This window comes from Lagenorhynchus albirostris, chromosome 3, assembly GCF_949774975.1.
Source record: "Lagenorhynchus albirostris chromosome 3, mLagAlb1.1, whole genome shotgun sequence".
In the NCBI taxonomy this organism is placed as follows: Eukaryota; Metazoa; Chordata; class Mammalia; order Artiodactyla; family Delphinidae; genus Lagenorhynchus; species Lagenorhynchus albirostris.
This window is the reverse complement of record NC_083097.1, coordinates 72441426-72460502: the sequence shown is the minus strand read 5'-3', so window position 1 is coordinate 72460502 and position 19077 is coordinate 72441426. Positions and strand designations below refer to the sequence as shown.

Genomic DNA, 19077 nt, shown 5'->3' with positions numbered 1-19077 from the left:
TACGGCAGTCAGGCTCCCCACATAATACAGACCTAATATGAATTACACATATTGACTCTGTGAAGCAAAGTCCAAACTGATCCTATACTATGCACTTGTTATGTAAATACAAAAATATAACACAATGCTTTCCATTTTCAAGAAAGACACTTAACGAGTGTATAATTCACTCTTGTTGGGTTTTTATTTCATGAGATTTTTGCATTGGTGCCAAGAGTAGGGATTTGGAGCCAACCGATATTTGTTGAGCTTCTATTATGTGTCAGTTCTTGCACATACTTTATCTTATTTAAGCCTCACAAAAACTCTAAGAAAGCTGAGGAGCACAGATATACATGTATTTGGAGAAAAGGAGCCTGCGATTTAGTTCAGATGTTTTGACTCCACACGCAGTGCTGTTCAAAGCACTCCTCAGACACCAGAAATATCAAGTAAGAAAAAAGCAAAGTGAGAAAGAAAAAAAAATCCATTATAAACAAACTGCGTATATAAGTCCTTTTCGTTTCCATAGATAATAATATTCTAGTTTCAGTTTCACAAGCATATTTCCAGGAGTCTCTGCGATTCCCAGTGATTTGGTATACTCAGCACATTTCCCTGTGAGAAGCTTATTAATTTTGACAGATTAATACCAATAATCCTTTCTCAGTGTTCTTCAGTTCTGAATATAATCTGTCTCACCAAATAATGCTACCAGAATGTTCACTATGTGCACAATATTGTGTATCTTAGATACAGGTTAAAAGATAAACTCCAAGTTATCAAGAGCTATCGGCTATAAGAAAGATAGGATACAAGGAAAGTAGCCACAAAGGGTTGAGCCACAAGCTACTACTAATACTATCAACAATTAAAACAGCAATTGACACCTATTGAGGGTAAAGCCCAATTATATGTGCTTTACATGTATCAACTCACTCCTCACAATAAGGGTTTGGGTACCTTAAATCTTACTTTTAGACTATAAGACAAGTTGGAAATCTGAGGCTATTACAATAAGACAGTAGTTCCCAGATCAAGGATGCACTAAAGTTATTGCAATAAGGTTTATGACAGCAGTTAAGATAAAATGAATGAACAGAAATTATTTATGGATAGTAGCATAACTCCTTCATTTTCTCAAAAGGTGAGAGAAACCTGTAAATATACCATCCAATGGCTAAGTCCAAAAGTGTGACAAAGTTAAAAGCAAAAACATTATTATAACATTTCATCAGTTGGAGGTTGGACTACTTAAACCCTGAACCTTTTATCTAACCTCAGAAGGTAACAGAGAATACATTTTTAGTACATTTAATACATTTTATAAAAATAAATTACATACTCGTATATATTAAAATATTTCTCTGCATATATGCAAAGAAGGCCTGGATGGAAATATGACAAAATACTAACGATATCTATCTTAGAACAATAATATTATGGGTACTTTTACACTTTTCTTTATACATTTTGTATTTTCCAGACTTTTTAGGTTGCCTAGAAAACATTCACAGCTACTCTTTTGTGAATCTACCACTCTTTACATTTATTTCTGCTCATTCCTTTCTCAAGGAAGAAAAAGAGTCTCAAATAGGCTACAGCAGTAGAAGGGTTCTGTTCCTTTTATAGTTTCCATTTTCTTATGAAGTTGAAATTTCAATGATCAAATAATTAGGCAATTATTAGGGTTTATCTAAATTTTGGAGCATCTAGGAAGCCCAGCCCTGATATGCAAGTTGCAGGTCTAGCCTTGCATCCACTGAACAGTAAAGACAATAGGCATTAGACAATTTGCTATTATTTAAAATGATCTATGGTGAATTACTGATTACCTATAAGTGATTAAATAAAGGGAATGGTGACAAAGAAGCCAGAAAAGTTGCTGTGTCTATCGAAATTATCTAAATATTTGTATGATTATTTCATCTTGAAATTTCCTTTGAAAGGTAAAGTCATAATGATGATGATATAATCATTATGTCATAATAATTATGATATAGTTTATAGCACCTCATTGTATAGTTAAGGTAGAGAGATAATTTTGTACTACCCAAAGCTTTTTTTTCTCTCTCAGGGGAGAGAATATTAATAATAATATTTAGGCTCACTCTTGCAGGTCTTAGAAGTAGGCAGCCCATGAGAAGTAAGAGGGGAGAGAGAGAAGAAATACATAGAAACACAGGAGCTGGGGCGACTGTAGTGTTTTGTTCAGTATAAATCAAGATAGAGGGCCTGAAAGGTGGGGAATATAAATCCCTCCTCAGCTAAATCCATTCCTGGGGTGTAAAACCGGAGCATGACAGAATCCTGCCTTGTAACCAGGATGGCAGTCTGGTAGCAGAGCCGGTACAGAACAGAATGTATAGACAAAAAGTACCTCATAGTCTATTACACCCCTTTGTAACTGCCTGATGTTAAGAGCTCTCACTATTACAAAACTGTGTGCACAGGTTAGCAGATTGGCCCCTAATTCAATAGCCAACTCAAAAGAGCCTTGAGAAAAGAACTGTAAGTAAAGAGTAATGCAGAGTTTGTTTTTTTTTTTAAAAAGAAAAAGACCTTTCTACTATAAATTACATGAAAAATTAGTTTAGGGGAAGGTACCCCCCCCCTTCCTGATATATTTCACTTACAGTCTTTTCTTCAAATCCAAACACTCCAAATGGAGAATCATTCTGTGGAATAACAACAGTTACCACAACATCTTCTCCAAGTCTGCCACCTCCAGCCACCCTGATTAAGGAAATATTGAATATCTCCATGAGTTCAAATTCAGCATCATCAATTATGGTGATTTCTATCACTGCGATAACCTATAAAAGAAAAGAAGGAAAGAAGGAAAAGAGGGAGGGAGAGAAGGAAAAAGGGAGGGAGAGAGGCAGAGAGGGTAAAATGTAATAGCAGTTTTTGATCGCCTATATTTTAACTTTTTAGTTGAAACTTAGAAACATAGTACCAAAGAAAAAAGCAGGAATTTTTGCCTGTGGTGTTCATAATACTATTTAAAAGTCAGGGAATTCCCTGGCGGACCAGTGGTTAGGACTCTGTGCTCTCACTGATGAGGGCCTGGGTTCAATCCTTGGTCAGGGGACCAAGATCCCAGAAGCCGTGCAGTGTGGCCAAAACTTTTCTATAAAAATTTAAAAATTTAAAAAAAAAATAGTCACATATTTATAGTATTTCAAAGTCAAAACTTTTCAGTCTATTGTTTCCAAGATAGAGGAAATTATATATGTAATAAAATATAGCATAATTTATAGATTCAAAAAAACAATGAAGGCTTATTCTTGAAGAAAAATATTTAAAATGTCATGCAGGCTCTAATTACCATTGCACAAACATAAATTTTAGTATACTTAGCATTAATACGACCTGATATAAAATGGTACCATATAAATTATTACTGTCTTCTGTAACTAGAATAAATCCCTTCGGTTTCAAATTACTGTTCTTGTAATGTAGGGAAAAAGGCAGGAAGAAAACCCAAATTTCATGTTTTTAGAACTCTGTGATCAGGAGTTCATTCATCTGTCTGGATCTATGCTACAAGTTTTTATAACTTATAAATGAGTAAAACTTTGGTCCAGCTTGTGATTTCACTATTAGTCATAAAAATATCCCAGCTGTATGTCCATATTTAAAATATTTTCTATATCCCAAAGGGAAATGACACAGACATTTATCAAAAAACAAAGTTTTCCTACCTAAATCCACCTTTAATATAGTAACAGGGAAAAGTGAGAAATCTGGACGTCACATTCAGAGAAAGAGAAACCTGAACAAAATCAAATGCTATAATATAAGCTTGTCAAAATGTCTGCACCTCAAATCAGTACTGTAGAACACAGAATACTTTCCCTACAGGATGTTAAATTTAAGAATGATGATGATCCTAAGGGTGCTGCTAAGTGATGGGACTTTAACTTCATGAAAAGAATAAAGTCCTGATAATATAAAGTTGGAAGGTTACTTCAATGAAAAATCAATTTATTTGTTTCTACTTTTAACATGAAAATCTGCATTTCCCCTCCTTTTAGTAGGAAATGTTTTAAAGTCTTAAATTTGTTAAAATCTCATGATTTCAAATATTAGCAATAGACCTTTATGTGTAGGAAAATCTAGATCTGTATGCTTATCTTTTAGCAGTATTTACTATCCCCCTAACGGCAACTAATAAGTTGATGCACACTGTGCAAATCTGTGCAGGCAAAATCAGACTGCATGTAAATAGATACTGCTATTTGAAGTTACTAACATTTTCATGGTTGTTCACATGCTTTTTCCACTTACTGATTTAAAAATTTATCAAAAATTCTTACATATTGCAAAATGCCCAGTTCACAAGCTTACAATTCTTAAGGAATATTTTGTAATTTTTAAGATTGGTTGGCCCAAATCTAGAATACTGTTTTTCAATTTTTTCCAGTTTTAACTACTTTGTTCCTTTTCTATCATTTTAGTGTTTTTTAACTGTAAAAAAATCTTTGGGTAATAATAAATGTACATAATAATAAATGTCTTTAGTAATAAATGCATACACTTCTACTGCAAATCCTAAAAAAATTTATATTTATAATCATTAAGAAACAAATAGAATATAAGAACCTAAAGTTCATAGGAATAGTCTAGTTCATCAGGCAGTATTTTATACATTCTTAGGCACTTCCAAGCCAGTTATTAACATTTTATAACTTCTATTTAAAATAGAGTAAGGTGGGGAATTTCAGAGAGGGTAAGATTCTTGCCTATTTATATTCTCTTCCCATGTCCATTAAAAAATTATACATTAACTAACGATACCTCTGTTGGCTTGACATGGAAATTTAGAATTTAATACATTCAGCAATCACTACTGCACATTCATTTGGTGGATGCCTATAAAATGTTTCAAGTACAACCAAAAAATGTTAATATGTCTGTAACTAGCATACTTGTCTATCTGCAAATTCAAGAATCCCGTGAGATGGCTTAAAGTCTTCCAGGCCAGCACTGTCCAGTGTTGCTTTCCAATAAACAGTTACTGCCCCAAAGCTTCCAGCCAGCCGGACTACAGCAACTTGAAGAATGTTCAGGGGTGGAGGTACCTCATAGGCAGTAATAACTCCACCAACATCCTTTAAATAAAGAGTATAAGTTAAAATGCGAGACAAAAGTAACTCATGTAAGTCATCACTTTCTAAACTTATTATTTCTACTATTAGTTCTTATACTTCACTCTTCAAAGTAGAAATCAATAGTTGACTATAAGTATGCATATTCGGTCTTCAGAACTCTTACATTTAAATGTAATGTAAATAAACTTGCTTAATCCTTTGTTCTAGCTCAAAGAGAACTAAGAATTAGTCTATAAGAAAAACTTCAAGATGGGTATTTATTAATACCTACAAGAAAAGTCAATTATTTTTCAGAAAATATATGATACTGGCCAAATCAGCAGATACAAGTTTTGTTATTACTATAAATGTGTGAAAGTTCCTCTCACTCTGGTAACATGAAAATTAAAAATTCCTCTGGGATCATCATTTTCTTCAATCATTATCTCAACTATTTCCATCCCAGGCCTCCGCACACTTGGCTGTCCTGCAGAGAAGTCAGAGTTCACCAGGTACACCTCAGTGATGTTGACAATAAACCCTTCCTCCAGCTCGGGGGCATCATCCTGGGGGTAAGGAACAGGGGGAGGGGAGAGAGATGGTGTTTTATTTTTTTTAATATATTTGATTTGCATTGGAAATACAATATTTTTCAGTAAAGAATGACTGTCCACAGGCACGGGCAGCTCTACCACACATATAAAAAAAGATTCCTTTTTATATTTTAGTACATCCCCACTGACAACTTCAGAATCTTAGGGGATATTCAAGCTTATTGGTGATGTTTCAATGGAAGCCACATACTCATGAGCAAGTAAAATAATTCTTTAAAAGTATCTATCCTACAATTTTGACCACATCCTACTGAATATGTTTTACATATATAACATCCCCTCAATTTAGGAGAAACTGGTAAATGCTACATACATCTTAAAAAGTGAAAGCTCTGGACTTGTAAATCTAATTATAATCCTATATTTTAATTAACTTTTTAAAAATTGTTACCTTATTTTTCCATAGGTAATAAAAAATTTCAAAAGAATGATAATGAATATATGTAGGACTATAATATATAAATACAATATTTAATTATATATTAGTGATAATACTATTAACAAATTTCAGTTTCTTGGGCATCACTACAGACGTATATACACATTCTCTTTAGACGAAGGAGAGAAAGAGAGTGAGAGCACTAAAACCAGATCTAAACCGCATCTGAAGACTAATCTTAATTCAAGTGATTGTATCATGGAATGAAAACACTGTCCTGTAAAAGCAATAATAAAAATAACCAGATTAACTTGGGTATTTTATTCATTCAATCATTAGTTGAAAACAACTAACAAAGCAACAGAATAGAGGATCCAACCAGACACATAATCAATCCAGATTCAATGCTTCAAAGTTCATTCAAACAATATTCCAGTTCACAAATAAATATAAACAATTAATACACTTGTTATTTTATCTTTCAGTTATTAAATAGTCATTCATTATTAAATATTAGGGTGGGTGGGAGCATTAGAATACTGGTATCTTTATATTTAAAAGGCACCCTTTTTAAAAATTTTACCTTCAAGAGTATTTTCCTTTATTTTACATCACATTCATTGCAGCCTTAGACTCACCGGCAAAATGGCAACTTTGACATAAGTTTCTTTTATGTTTTCTTTCATTATTATCATTGGTTCTTGTAGCACATAATCTTCATTCTCAGTGGCTTGATTACTGACGTGCAGTAAGAAATTGGGTTTAGCTACCAACTGAATGGCTATGTCTCCAAGCAGTCCTTTATTTCGAACAATTTGTAACTGAAGAGTGGTGATGTTCTCTGTGAGACAGACATGCCTTAAGTAAGTAAGCTTTTCTACTTGCTGTTGATGCTATTCCAAGCACTTAGGATAGAATGTTCTGAACTACCCCTTTCAGACAGGTAAAAAAGAGAGGTAAAACAAAGACAATGTATACTCCCAAGGAGTATTTAGTGTTTTATCCACCTTGTCTCCAAAGTTGTGGTGAGAATCACCACACGCTGTTAGCATTATATCCCAGTTCTAAACCCTCACTTCTGGTACTCTAATTCACTCTCCTATGTTGCACATGTCATGCACTTTAACAGAAACTGCTGAAAATCTTAGGAAAGTGCATACCTGCTGGTTGAGCAGAGGGGCTAATTACAAATGCCAGGAAGATTCTTTGAAAATGAAAAATTAAGCACAGAGTCATCATTGAATAACTAATCATTAGAAGAAGAGCAATTTCGTTCTTACAGTAAAGGTGGCTATCACAAAGCTCAAAGTATTTCCCAGCACGTATTTTTTATTTCATTTCTTAGATTTTTAAGATTTAGTTTGCTATATAAATGAAAAAAATGCTTGTCAATTTCCCTACCAGTCTGTGAATTTCTAATGACCAAATACCATGTCTTTGTTTCCAGAACACATAGCACAATTTCTGGTACTTACTAGGTGCTTCAAAAATGACTGTTGAATGGATAAATGAACAGATCATTTTATTTTAAGATTACTCTTTCTATTCCGATATGTACAGATATATAAAGACCTAGATACATAATTACACGTCATTTTTTTCCATCAACTATTTAAATAAAAGGTCCTTGAAAGATGTCCATGTTCCTATCTGAAAATTTTAGAGCCTTCACATATTCTTAATACATATATATTATATATAACCTTTTATTCAAATAAGTCAAATGACCTTTATCTATAAAAATCTATTTATTCTACAGTTGATAAGAATAGTCATTTAGACAAAGATGTCAACACTAAGCTCAAAGGAAACAGGAAAAGAGGCACTGATCACTTATGCTTCACAGAAAAAATATTATTCTAATTACTGCTTTGGGTTTAATAATTAACACCTCGAGTACCACATGCATTTCTCTGTGCTGCTCATTGTTTTCTATAACTATTGAAAATCTATAGCGGAGAAATCTGAGTGAGGAAAGAGAACAGATATATCAAAAATGAAAAAGAGAAAGTAAAATAAAACCCAAACATTTCTACTATAATGATTTACTAAAATATTATTATTTCTATTATGACAGTAATGTCTCAAAAAGTAAAAGTACGGCTTCCCTGGTGGCGCAGTGGTTGTGAGTCCGCCTGCCAATGCAGGGGACACGGGTTCGAGCCCTAGTCCGGGAAGATCCCACATGCCGCGGAGCGGTTGGGCCCGTGAGCCATGGCCGCTGAGCCTGCGCCTCCAGAGCCTGTGCTCCGCAACGGGAGAGGCCACAACAGTGAGAGGCCCGCGTACCGCAAAAAAGAAAAAAAAGTAAAAGTAAAAGTATTTCATATAGCCATATCACTGTGTAACGACAGGATCAGAAAATTTAATAGAAACAAACAAAAAGTAAAAAAGGATTGAGTATGACCTGTCAAACTGAAAAATATCATGTAAAAAAAGAAAATTACATCCCTAGTAAATATTAGAATTAAGTCATCCAATAAAACTTACTAGAACCTGAAAAATATTTAACAAGATTTACCTTTAGGCTCTGCTACTCTGACGAAGAGAGACTCAGCATGCCAGCCCACCGAGCCATAGGGCGAGTCATTGGGCAGAGTGGTTATCACAGACTTGCTTCTTTTCTGATCAATAGTAGCACCTTTTGATGGGTCCTCAACCCCTTCTGTGATAATACGGATGAGTGTTACAATCACAATCTCTGACAACTCTGGTAGGTCATCAGCAAGAACAGTCAGAGTAATTGTAGACAGTGCCTGGCCTTCAGAAAATGAAATCTAAAATTTTAAAGAAAGAAGATTTTATTTATATTCTACTTATCACTGTGCAGTAAGAATACCAAAAGGTTAGATTATCTTTTAATATCGACCATATCTTAAATAATGAGATATTTAAGCAACATAATATGATCCTACAAATCAATCAAATGCCTTTCACATGAGAAGTAGAAGATTGTTAGGAAAAAGAAAAAGTAAACCACTACTAAAACTTAGCTAATAAAACATGTAGCCAAACTGTCCTATCCTGAAACCTACCTTCTTAATAAAATATTGAGTACATACTCTTTCTGGAAATTTAAGCCCTGGATACCATATATAAAAATCTAAAAACATAAAAGAAGGTGGCATATAGTTTAAACATTTTTCTCTACAAAACTTTTGCTAGGAGTGCTACTTCCACTTCCCTCACCTAAACTCTGAATAGATGTATTATTTAACAATGAATCAATCAAAATAGAAATAGAGAGAGAAAGATAGGCAGAGATACAAATCAGAGTCTCTCTCTCCTCCTGGGTCTCCACTGTCTGAAGAGTCAAGCCTAAATTTGCTAAAAAGCATCTGAAGTCCTTTCTGATAGGGCTTCTGTCTGCTTCTTGAATGTCATTTCCCTTTTTTCCCCATTTCAGACTTTATTCTCTAGTAATAGGGATACATACTATTTACAACAATTCAAACTAGCATTACAGGCCTATTTTGCTGACACTCATCTCTCTACCTAAAGAAGGCACTTCAGGATATAAACTCAAGAGCTTTATTAATAAAATCAAGAGTCAGAAAACTACTGCCCTTTGGTCAAATACATTTTTTATAAATTAAGCTTTATTGGAAAACAGAAAAGGTCATTTGATAACATCGCTGCCCTTGTGCTACAAGGGCAAAGCTGATAGCTGGGAAAGAGAACATATAGCCCTCAATGTCTAAAATATTTACTATCTGGCCCTTTACAGAACTTACTGACCTTTGGATAAGATAATTCTCTTCCAAAGTACACTCCAGGGCTTCCCTGGTGGCGCAGTGGTTAAGAATCTGCCTGCCAATGCAGGGGACACGGGTTCGAGCCCTGGTCTGGGAAGATCCCACATGCCGCGGAGCAACTAAGCCCATGTGCCACAACTACTGAGCCTGCGCTCTAGAGCCCGTGAGCCACAACTACTGAGCCTGTGTGCCACAACTACTGAAGCCCACGCACCTAGAGCTCATGCTCCGCAACAAGAGGAGCCACCACAATGAGAAGCCCGCACACTGCAACAAAGAGTAGCCCCTGCTCGCCACAACTAGAGAAAGCCCATGCACAGCAACAAAGACCCTACACAGCCAAAAATAAATACATAAATTAAAAAAAAATACAGTCCATACCTAAGATACTATTGTGTATTTAAATTAGAAATCCTTTTAATCATGCTTATATAAGAAATATTAATTGGGGAAGCATATTATAATTCAGAACACACAGAACCTGAGAGATACAACTTGCAGTTTTGGTAGCTTGAATAAAGTAAATATTCACTGCAATAAAATTTGCCATAATATTCTTCACCCCAGGTTATGCCTCAACCAAAAAGTGACCAGAGGTCAAGGACAGCTAAAACAGGATACAACATTATATCCCCTCGCCCCAACTGGAAACAACTCCAGAGGACAAGCTCAGCTCCAAAACTCCCTCATAAACTCCACCTCAGGGACAACTGTCTGTGGATCAACTTCTCCCTCTGCTCATGATTGCCTTCCTCACTTCCTTATACGTGCTCTTCCCTATGAACTTTTGGCCCACAACTCTCAATCTCAGAGTCTATTTATAGGAAACTCAACCTACATCACTCAGCAACTCTGGTCTACTCTTCCATACTTCCTGTTATTTCACTGGACTTGTTCCCGATTTACTGCTTCTATTCTACCCAAATCTCAAAACCACATTTCCAGCCCCAGCTGGATTACTTTTATCTTTCTGACAGCGTAATACATCCATAATCTGGCCAACCAGTGTACTGAATCTCAAAAGGGATGATGTTTTTACAGATAATTTTGGTATTATAGGGAAAAAAGAAGAATCACAACAATAAAACTAACCTTAACTTGTATCCCTCTCTATGGTGATTAGGAGGAATCCAATGCTGACATGGTCAAACTCAAACACTTCACCCACAAGACAGGGTTTGGTCCCATGCATCAAAAGTAACCATAATTTAAAAGTGACTCTCCTATAATTTTGTAAATTACATACCACTCCTGAGGTAGGAAATATATCACTAATACTTCTGTCAGCTTCCCACGCTACAGTTATACGACCATATGTTCCTTTTAAGCGTTCAACGTTCAAGGTTACTAGGCTATCTTGCTCCATTTCCTCCACCTGTTTATACAATGAATTCTGAAAAATACACAGGAAGTCATAAGGGGTTATTTGAAATCATCTAGGCAGACTTTTAGGTCATGCTATTATGCATTTGCAAACTTCACAGTACCAAGCAACATGACATATTATGTTAAAAACAATATTTAAAAAACAGTAATATAGGATGACCATGATTTTTACTTTAAAACATGCGTGTCTGAATAAGTAAAAGACTAAGTTAAAGTAAATGAAAAGGTTAATTTTTATAGGATCTTTTTCCAGGTTCTATATTTTTCAAATTTTCTTCAATAAACATATTATTTTTATACTCAGAAAGCATACACATTTTTAAAAGGAGTATACATAGCATGTAAATAGCTTATACAACAGAAGTGTCACAGAGAGAGTCAGGAGAACAGAGAAATCTTCTTCCTCCCCTATGTTAAGCTCTGGCAATCCCTCTAGGTCTTTGTTTCCTGTTTGTAAAATAAGTGTTTGGTCTATGTGGTCCCCAAGGACCCATCCAAATGTAATGACATCATGAGAAGCAGTGAGCTCTTTCTGATCATTTACAAAAGTCTCTTATCCTTAAATTCATATCCTCTGAAACATTTCTATAGGCTGTGATGTTTCCATGGATGATGTTTCATTCTTAGCTCATGGTCTTTACAACTGTTTTTCCTGCCAGAACGATCCTTTTCCCTCATGTTAGACCCTTACTCTCTTCTTCTCACCTATACTTCTGAGCCTCTTTCCTTTGTTCCAAACTGATTTCTGCCTCTGTGTGACTATAACATTCTTTGTCCAAGGCCTGTAGACTTCTCTTGCCAGCCATTTAATGAATGCTTCCTCAAAATTAATACTCCAAAAACTCTCTTCTTACAATAACTTTTGTTTCTCCATAGGCAATACAGCAAGAACACAGAGTATAAAGATTTTTTAAAATATTTCCAGTAATATTGTTCTCGTCTTTTTACTTACTTTTACTTAATCTAAAAAAAAAGACTCCCCTATTAATTTCTTAAATAAAATTAAGAAATTTCATTTAAGCTTATGTAAGCTTCCAGTTAGAATGCTAACTTGAGTAGATATCCAATCCTATAGCGTTTTACACAGCATTTTAACACACTGCTACAGATGTTACATAGTAGTAAAATCTTGCTCAAGGCAATCACACATTCCTACAGAAAATGCTTTGATTTTAAAATATGCATATAATTTGCTCACAAAAGACAATGCCTTTAAAAAAAGAAAGAAAGAAAATGCTTTTTAAAAAGAGAAGCCTCTCTCAGGCTTCATGCCATCTGTTAACAAGGATGAGTAAAATGAGGATTAATACAGCCAGAAGATATTCAAGAAATTCTCAACATCTAAAGTCCCATCTTGGAACCAGGCTGTCCAGACACGAGAGGCCTGTATTGAGGAATTTTCCTGAACGGATTGAAGAAACCTAGGATACTATATCTATTGGCAAGGATCAGGCCACAGTGACTTCGTGTCTCTAGAACAATTGTGAAACAGGCTTCATAAAGCACGATCTATGCTTAAATAGTTGAGGAACAGAATGTACTCCCCATCTGCAGCACAGCTTCTGGTGAGAAGATGAAGCTGAGCTGCAGAGCATTTGGGTTCTGCCCCAGGAGCCCCAGCTCTGCCCTCCATAGTTGTATGAGATCCTGAGAAGGCCCCCTGAGTCTTCTGTTTCCTCCCCTGCATAATGACAGGCTCACAGGAAGCACCTACAGAGTGCCAGGCACTTGTCTGGTTCAGGGAAAGCTGCGAGGAAATCAGTATGCCAGCTCTCATAGTCTTTAATTCTAGTAGAAAAAGAAACTGGCAATAGACCAATCAGGCCATTGTAAGTGCCAATAAGGAAGATTAAGGTGTAATAAAGAATGATGGTGGGAGTCACAATGTTCAGCAAGAAAAGGCCTTTCTGTAAGATGGCATTTCAGCAGAGAGGAAACAAAGTGAGGAAACAAGTCATGTGAATACCTGGTGGGGAAAGAAGTTGTCTGCTTTCTTTCTAACCCTACCCGCGCAGCTCACATCTTAGAGCTACTCTGTCCTACACAGCAGCTCCTGGCCACATGTGGCTACTGAGCACTTGAAATGTGACTAGTCTTTCACTGTAAAAATGCATACTGGATTCGAAGACAAAATACGGGAAAAAAAGGATGTGAAATATTTCATAAGTAATTTTACATTGATTACATGTTGAAACAATAATATTTCAAATAGATTGGGTTAAATGAAATATAACATGAAAACTGACTTCATCTGTTTCTTTTTACTTTTTTAATAGGGCTTCTAGAAAACTCAGAATTACCCAGGGGCTCATATTATATTTCTATTGGGCAGAGGTGCCTCAGAGGAAGCTGACCTGCCTTTGGCTCCAGAGATGGGACAGAGCGGGTAACAGGGTGACCCTACGATCCTTGCAAGGAATTGACTCAGGGTATTAGTAAGTCCAATCTTATCCCCCGCAAACTGCTCCTCTTACAGTGGTTGTGTCTTGGTGAAAGGCACATTCCTGTTCCCCATAGCTCTATCATTTGCTGCTGAATTACTGCAATAGCCTCCTAGTCTATTTCTGTCCTTGCCCACTTACAATCTAGTCTCAATTCTATGAAGAGAATGTCCTTTAAAAGTGCAAGTTGGGGGCTTCCCTGGTGGCGCAGTGGTTGAGAGTCCGCCTGTCGATGCAGGGGACACGGGTTCGTGCCCCGATCCGGGAAGATCCCACATGCCACGGAGCGGCTGGGCCCGTGAGCCATGGCCGCTGAGCCTGCGCGTCCAGAGCCTGTGCTCCGCAACGGGAGAGGCCACAGCAGTGAGAGGCCCGCGAACCACAAAAAAAAAAAAAAAAAAAAAAAAAAGTGCTAGTTGGATCAAATTTCTCTTTTACCCCAATCCTCCAAAAGCTCCCAGTTTCCCTCAGAGGCCAAATTCATGAAAACACTAAGGGGCCCGTGCAGGAAAGAGTTAAGGTAGCAGGCCTGACCGCTATACTTCAAAAGGCCTATGGGGTTCCTTCTTGGCTGATGTCTGGGAACCTGGAATATCGGGAGGGTTCTCACCACCCACAGAACTGACAACCAGCTTCTTGTGCCTGAACTGTTTGTACACACAATGTGGTTGATACTAAACAGTCCGTTTCCTTCTGGGACTCTGGAATTTTGTTCTATGCCAGGTACAGGGTGCCTATGTGATCAGCCCCCAGTTAAAACCTTGAACGCTGAGTCTCTAATAAGCTTCCTTGGTCAGCAACACTCACATGCGTTATCACAAGTCAACTTGACACTGGGGGGAATTTAAGTGTGTCCTGTGTGACTCCACTGGGAGAGAGGGCACCTGGTTCCCTCTGGAGTTCACCCATGAGCCTTTTCCCTTGGCTGATTGTGCTTTGTAACCTTTCACTCCAATAAATCAGAGACATGAGAAAGACTAAATGTTGATCCTGTGAGTCCTCCTAGCAAGTCATCACAACTGTGGGTGCTGGTGGGGACCCCGACACAGGGCCCTGGCCCTTCATCTCCCCTAGTAACTGGCTTCAGCCACAGTGGCCTTCTCGCTGCACCAGAGGAGCAAGGCTTCACGTCCGGGCCTCTGTCCTTGCTGATGGGTGCCCCTGCCTTGAATGTTCTCCCCTGAGATATGCACAAAACTCCCTCCCTCATCTCCTCCAGGCCTTTGCCCTATGTCACTTGCTCAGCACAGCCCTCCCTGATTTTTTTGATTTCCCAGCACACAACCTCCACCTCCTCCCTCACTCACCATCTGCCTTCCCTGTCTGTTTCTCCATGGCACTTATTAACATCAGCTATGGTACAGATGTTTCTTTTGTCTTTGCTTATTGTCTGTCTCCCCTTGTCCACTCTAGAATTTAAGGACCAGGAGGATGGAGATTTTTACTGTTTTATTTTCTAACATATCTCTAGTATCTGAAACAGCATCTGGTACATGGAAGGTATTTATTAAATACCTGCTACATGAATGAATAAATGACTGAGTAAGTGGGCCTGTTACCCAGTTCCGGCCAATGAGACATAAGAAGAGGCTTTTGGGAAACTTCTCCCTTACACAGAGAGCCACATAAAGCATCTCTCTCTCTGCAAATGGACATGAACAAGAAAGCAGTAGCCCTAATGATAGCATCAGCTTTCAAACAACAAAGCGAAAGGTTAGCTTTTTGCTGGCAAAATACACAGATGCAAAGAATCTGAGCCATAGTGACACAGCAGAGTATCCAGTCAACCCCAAGCCCACCTTCTCTGTGGACACGCCCTAGGTGTTTTAAGTCAGTTTCAGTTCAGTTTTCCTTATCTGCAGAATATTTCAGAGAAAAACACAAGATACCTGCAGCTGTAACTCTAACTAAGAAATCGTGATACATTTTGCAAATAGGACTAAATGATGCAATATGAAGGTTTGTCCTTTTGCTCACTGGTAAAGGAATATGAAGTCTGGGTATGGAAGTCAAACTGGAATAACTGGATAGCTCTCTTTCCTCAGGAGAAAGCATCTCCATGTGTACAATGCACATACAGTTACAAACATCTTTCTCTCTCTTTCTCTTAATACACAGAAGTAACAAAGGCGTAAAAGGACAGTAATATATTTGTAGGTGATGTGCGTGACAAGACACAGTGTGTAGTGTGTATTTGGAATCTGCTTCACCATTACCCTCTGGAAACAAGGATAAGAGCAGAGCCAAACTCCTGGACCAAGGCCAACTGGTAACATTATAAATTCAATCTTAGGAAAGGAATCAGTACCAAAAAAAAGTTTAAGACAAGTTGACTCAAGGGTCCATTGTGCAAGTCTGTAAATTTCAATCATCAGTAGAATTCACCTTATAATGCAGAGTTCGGAATGAAGCAGGGAAAGGAAGAGAAGAGAGGCTTAAGACACTCACTGAGTGTTGATAGCAGCTAATAAATAAATACAATGAATAAATCATTTGATGTCAAAGTGTGGAATCTTTACCTGAGCAAATCCAACCACTCCATAGGCATCATCATTAGACAGAATAGTTATTTTTACATAACCATTAATACCAATCTCTGCTCCTCCTTTGGGATTTTTAAGCTGAACTCTGAAGTATTCATCTTCCTCTGGAACTGTATCATCAAGGATATTTACCGCTATTATAGCTTCTTTATCTCCAGGTTCAAATATCAATTCACCTGAACTAGCATAAGAAGTATATATAAAATAAGTCAACTACAACAAATTAAAGACATATAAATGGTAGATTAATCATAAAATTCTCATAATACTGATTACTATTAAAAGTTTGCAGAAATCACATTTCGTAAGTAAAATTTTAATCCAAAATGTTCATATATCACTAATTAACTTGGTAGAATAGATATTAGAAATATGGATAATAACTGAACTTCTGGCTTATTAATAGTTCTTGTATTTTGTATATGCTTCCATCACTAGATAAAGACTCAGAAGTTAGGTACCATATAAAATTATGGTGAGACAAAGACATTCAGCATAAAATGTTGAACCTACCTAGGAATGAAGTCAGACTGGCTCGAGACATAGGCCAGTTCATATGTGTGTGAGTGGATGGGTCCCGCAAGAGCAATTAAATGCTTGCTTGAATTAAGGGACTTTACTGTAACAGAGGCTGCATCATGAGCAGATGGTGCTTCCAGAATAAAAGAGAATTGATTCAGCTCTGAATTCCAGCAGTAAAGAGCAGACACAGCTTGGCCAACAAGAAGTATGTGGACTAGAGGAAGGAAAGAAAAGGCAGCAAGAATGAAAAGTGAATGTCACCTCACCAGCTCCCCACAGCAAAACCCTCCCACCTCTCAAAGTTCCATTTTGATTGCTGCAGTAAATAAATATGATTCAATTTCTGAAATAACTAGATATAAATAATAATTTTTAAATACTGTGGAAGGTACAAGTCAGCCTGACAGTGTACCCACAATCCACTTGATAAAAAAAAAAAATCACTGGATGATAAAACCGAAATGAATTTTGAACTCTTTTGTATTCATCTTAATATTTATTTATTGGATAGCATGGTAGGATATTTTTAAAGTGAAAAAGACTCATAATCCCACCACTAAATGTTTCATTTTTATATTTTCCTTTCCAGTCACCATTCATATGAATTCATAATCGACACAGTCTAAATACAAAAAATCTTAATTAAAAAGCTTAATGCTATATTTATAGTATACATTTTATACATATATATAGCTTTATATTTTGCTATACAGCATTCAGATTTATAATTTTAATATACAGATACTAATCTACAGTTGATTTTTTAAATATATTTAATTATTCCCCTACATTGGACGTTTATTGTTGTATTCTATTTAACTTGTGAATATTAATTAGAGACAGCATTCATCATTTTATTTATTTCCACCTGATAAATTCTTAAAGGTGTCCAAAGGATATTAACAAATTTATGATCTTAGAGTATATTCTGCCAATGCTTTCTGACATGTTAGTAGGAAAGCATATATTTATATATGCATATATTTATATCTGCAGAAATTAGGAGGGGAAGGGGGCTTACTACTCTGTGTATACCATTAAGCAATCTTCAGACTTAAAACTGGGAAGAAAAGTAGGAAATCATGGAGAAACGTACAAATTCCAGTACTTGGAAACACACATTGGAATCTGAAGATATCAAATAAGTTTTACTGGGCATTAAAATAACATGTAGAACCAGAAACCATGAGACTCTTCTAAAATTTTAGCCAATAGGCTGAAATGGAAAATCCCATATCCTTACTCTTAAATATCAAAAACTATTGATAATGTTTACTTATGGTAATTAATTTAAGTACTATTTCAGTTTAGTAAATATTACATAATAAAGATCAAAAAAGATTGTTATTAATAAACTTTCATTTTAAAACTGATCAAACATTTTTCACCAAGTTTTATAAAGTTATATACATTCAGTAAAGAGCAAATTCCTCAGACGAATCACATCTCTCAAGTTTAAGTGATGCTATAGTCTAACCAAAATCATAAACTAAAGTGTTCTGAACATCACTGATTATTTAACCCTTAACCCTTAGAGATATACCCTATTCAATTCCTCGCAATCTGATCGGAATGACAAGGCAGCAAATAGATAATCAGACATTCAGAGCAGGACCTGTAGGGGCTCAAATCTACATATATGTATGCAGAGAGTACTTTCTCAGAAAACAGACATTCATATTTGTTCAAGATAATATGAGACAGGGAATTTATAAGGGGAAAAAAAAAACCTCCCTAAATCTCTATCTACTCTGGGGAACAGGATTTTTAACTAGTACTGATTACAGAATTCTCTTCCATACAGCACAACTATTTAAAAAAAAAAGAAAAGAAAAGAAACAATATCCCAAAGGAAGGAAATTGGATAATATTATTTAAAAAGTGAGTGCAGACAAAGGAAAGTTCCATGACTAAAATGCAAGAGCAAGCATTCCTAACATTTAGAGATCTGGGAATATAAAAGGAACCAGTAAGAGACAGAGCAGCCAGAGAGGGCTGCATGAGAAGCAGTGTCCTCAGGTGAGTGCTGAGCTCCAGAGCACTGAGATGAAGGGAAGATTCTGACAAACGTTTGAGATACAATACACAGGGCATCACGGAAGGGGAGTTGGGGGAGGTGCGAGTTGAGCATCTGGTCTGGAAGTTAGGGCTCATATGGTCTACAGCATGCATAGACCACATGGGGAAGACAGTCTCTTTATCCCCAGGGGGCCTGGTCTTCTTAGGATGATCAAACAGGGATGAAGAGAGTGATGAATGAATACAAATAATCTCCAAAGGCCATGATTTCCAAAGGTAATCGTTTTGAGGAAACTGAGAGTGCTCAGGGACTAGGGAGGGAGGGGTGAATTTTTCCAGCAGC

The 19077-nt window shown here is 36.6% G+C and overlaps 1 protein-coding gene across 1 annotated transcript in view; it reads right to left on the bottom strand.

Annotated features, from left to right (window-relative positions):
- The window catches only part of ADGRV1 (adhesion G protein-coupled receptor V1), a 564972-nt gene that overhangs the window by 375382 nt on the left and 170513 nt on the right, over nucleotides 1-19077 (bottom strand). The window contains exons 53-60 of the mRNA XM_060146321.1: nucleotides 16707-16929; nucleotides 16170-16374; nucleotides 11070-11216; nucleotides 8590-8845; nucleotides 6707-6909; nucleotides 5465-5641; nucleotides 4914-5096; nucleotides 2616-2795 (exon numbers count right to left, since the gene is read on the bottom strand). Coding sequence (XP_060002304.1) covers nucleotides 2616-2795; nucleotides 4914-5096; nucleotides 5465-5641; nucleotides 6707-6909; nucleotides 8590-8845; nucleotides 11070-11216; nucleotides 16170-16374; nucleotides 16707-16929 — 1574 coding nt within the window. The remainder of the gene's footprint in view (nucleotides 1-2615; nucleotides 2796-4913; nucleotides 5097-5464; nucleotides 5642-6706; nucleotides 6910-8589; nucleotides 8846-11069; nucleotides 11217-16169; nucleotides 16375-16706; nucleotides 16930-19077) is intronic.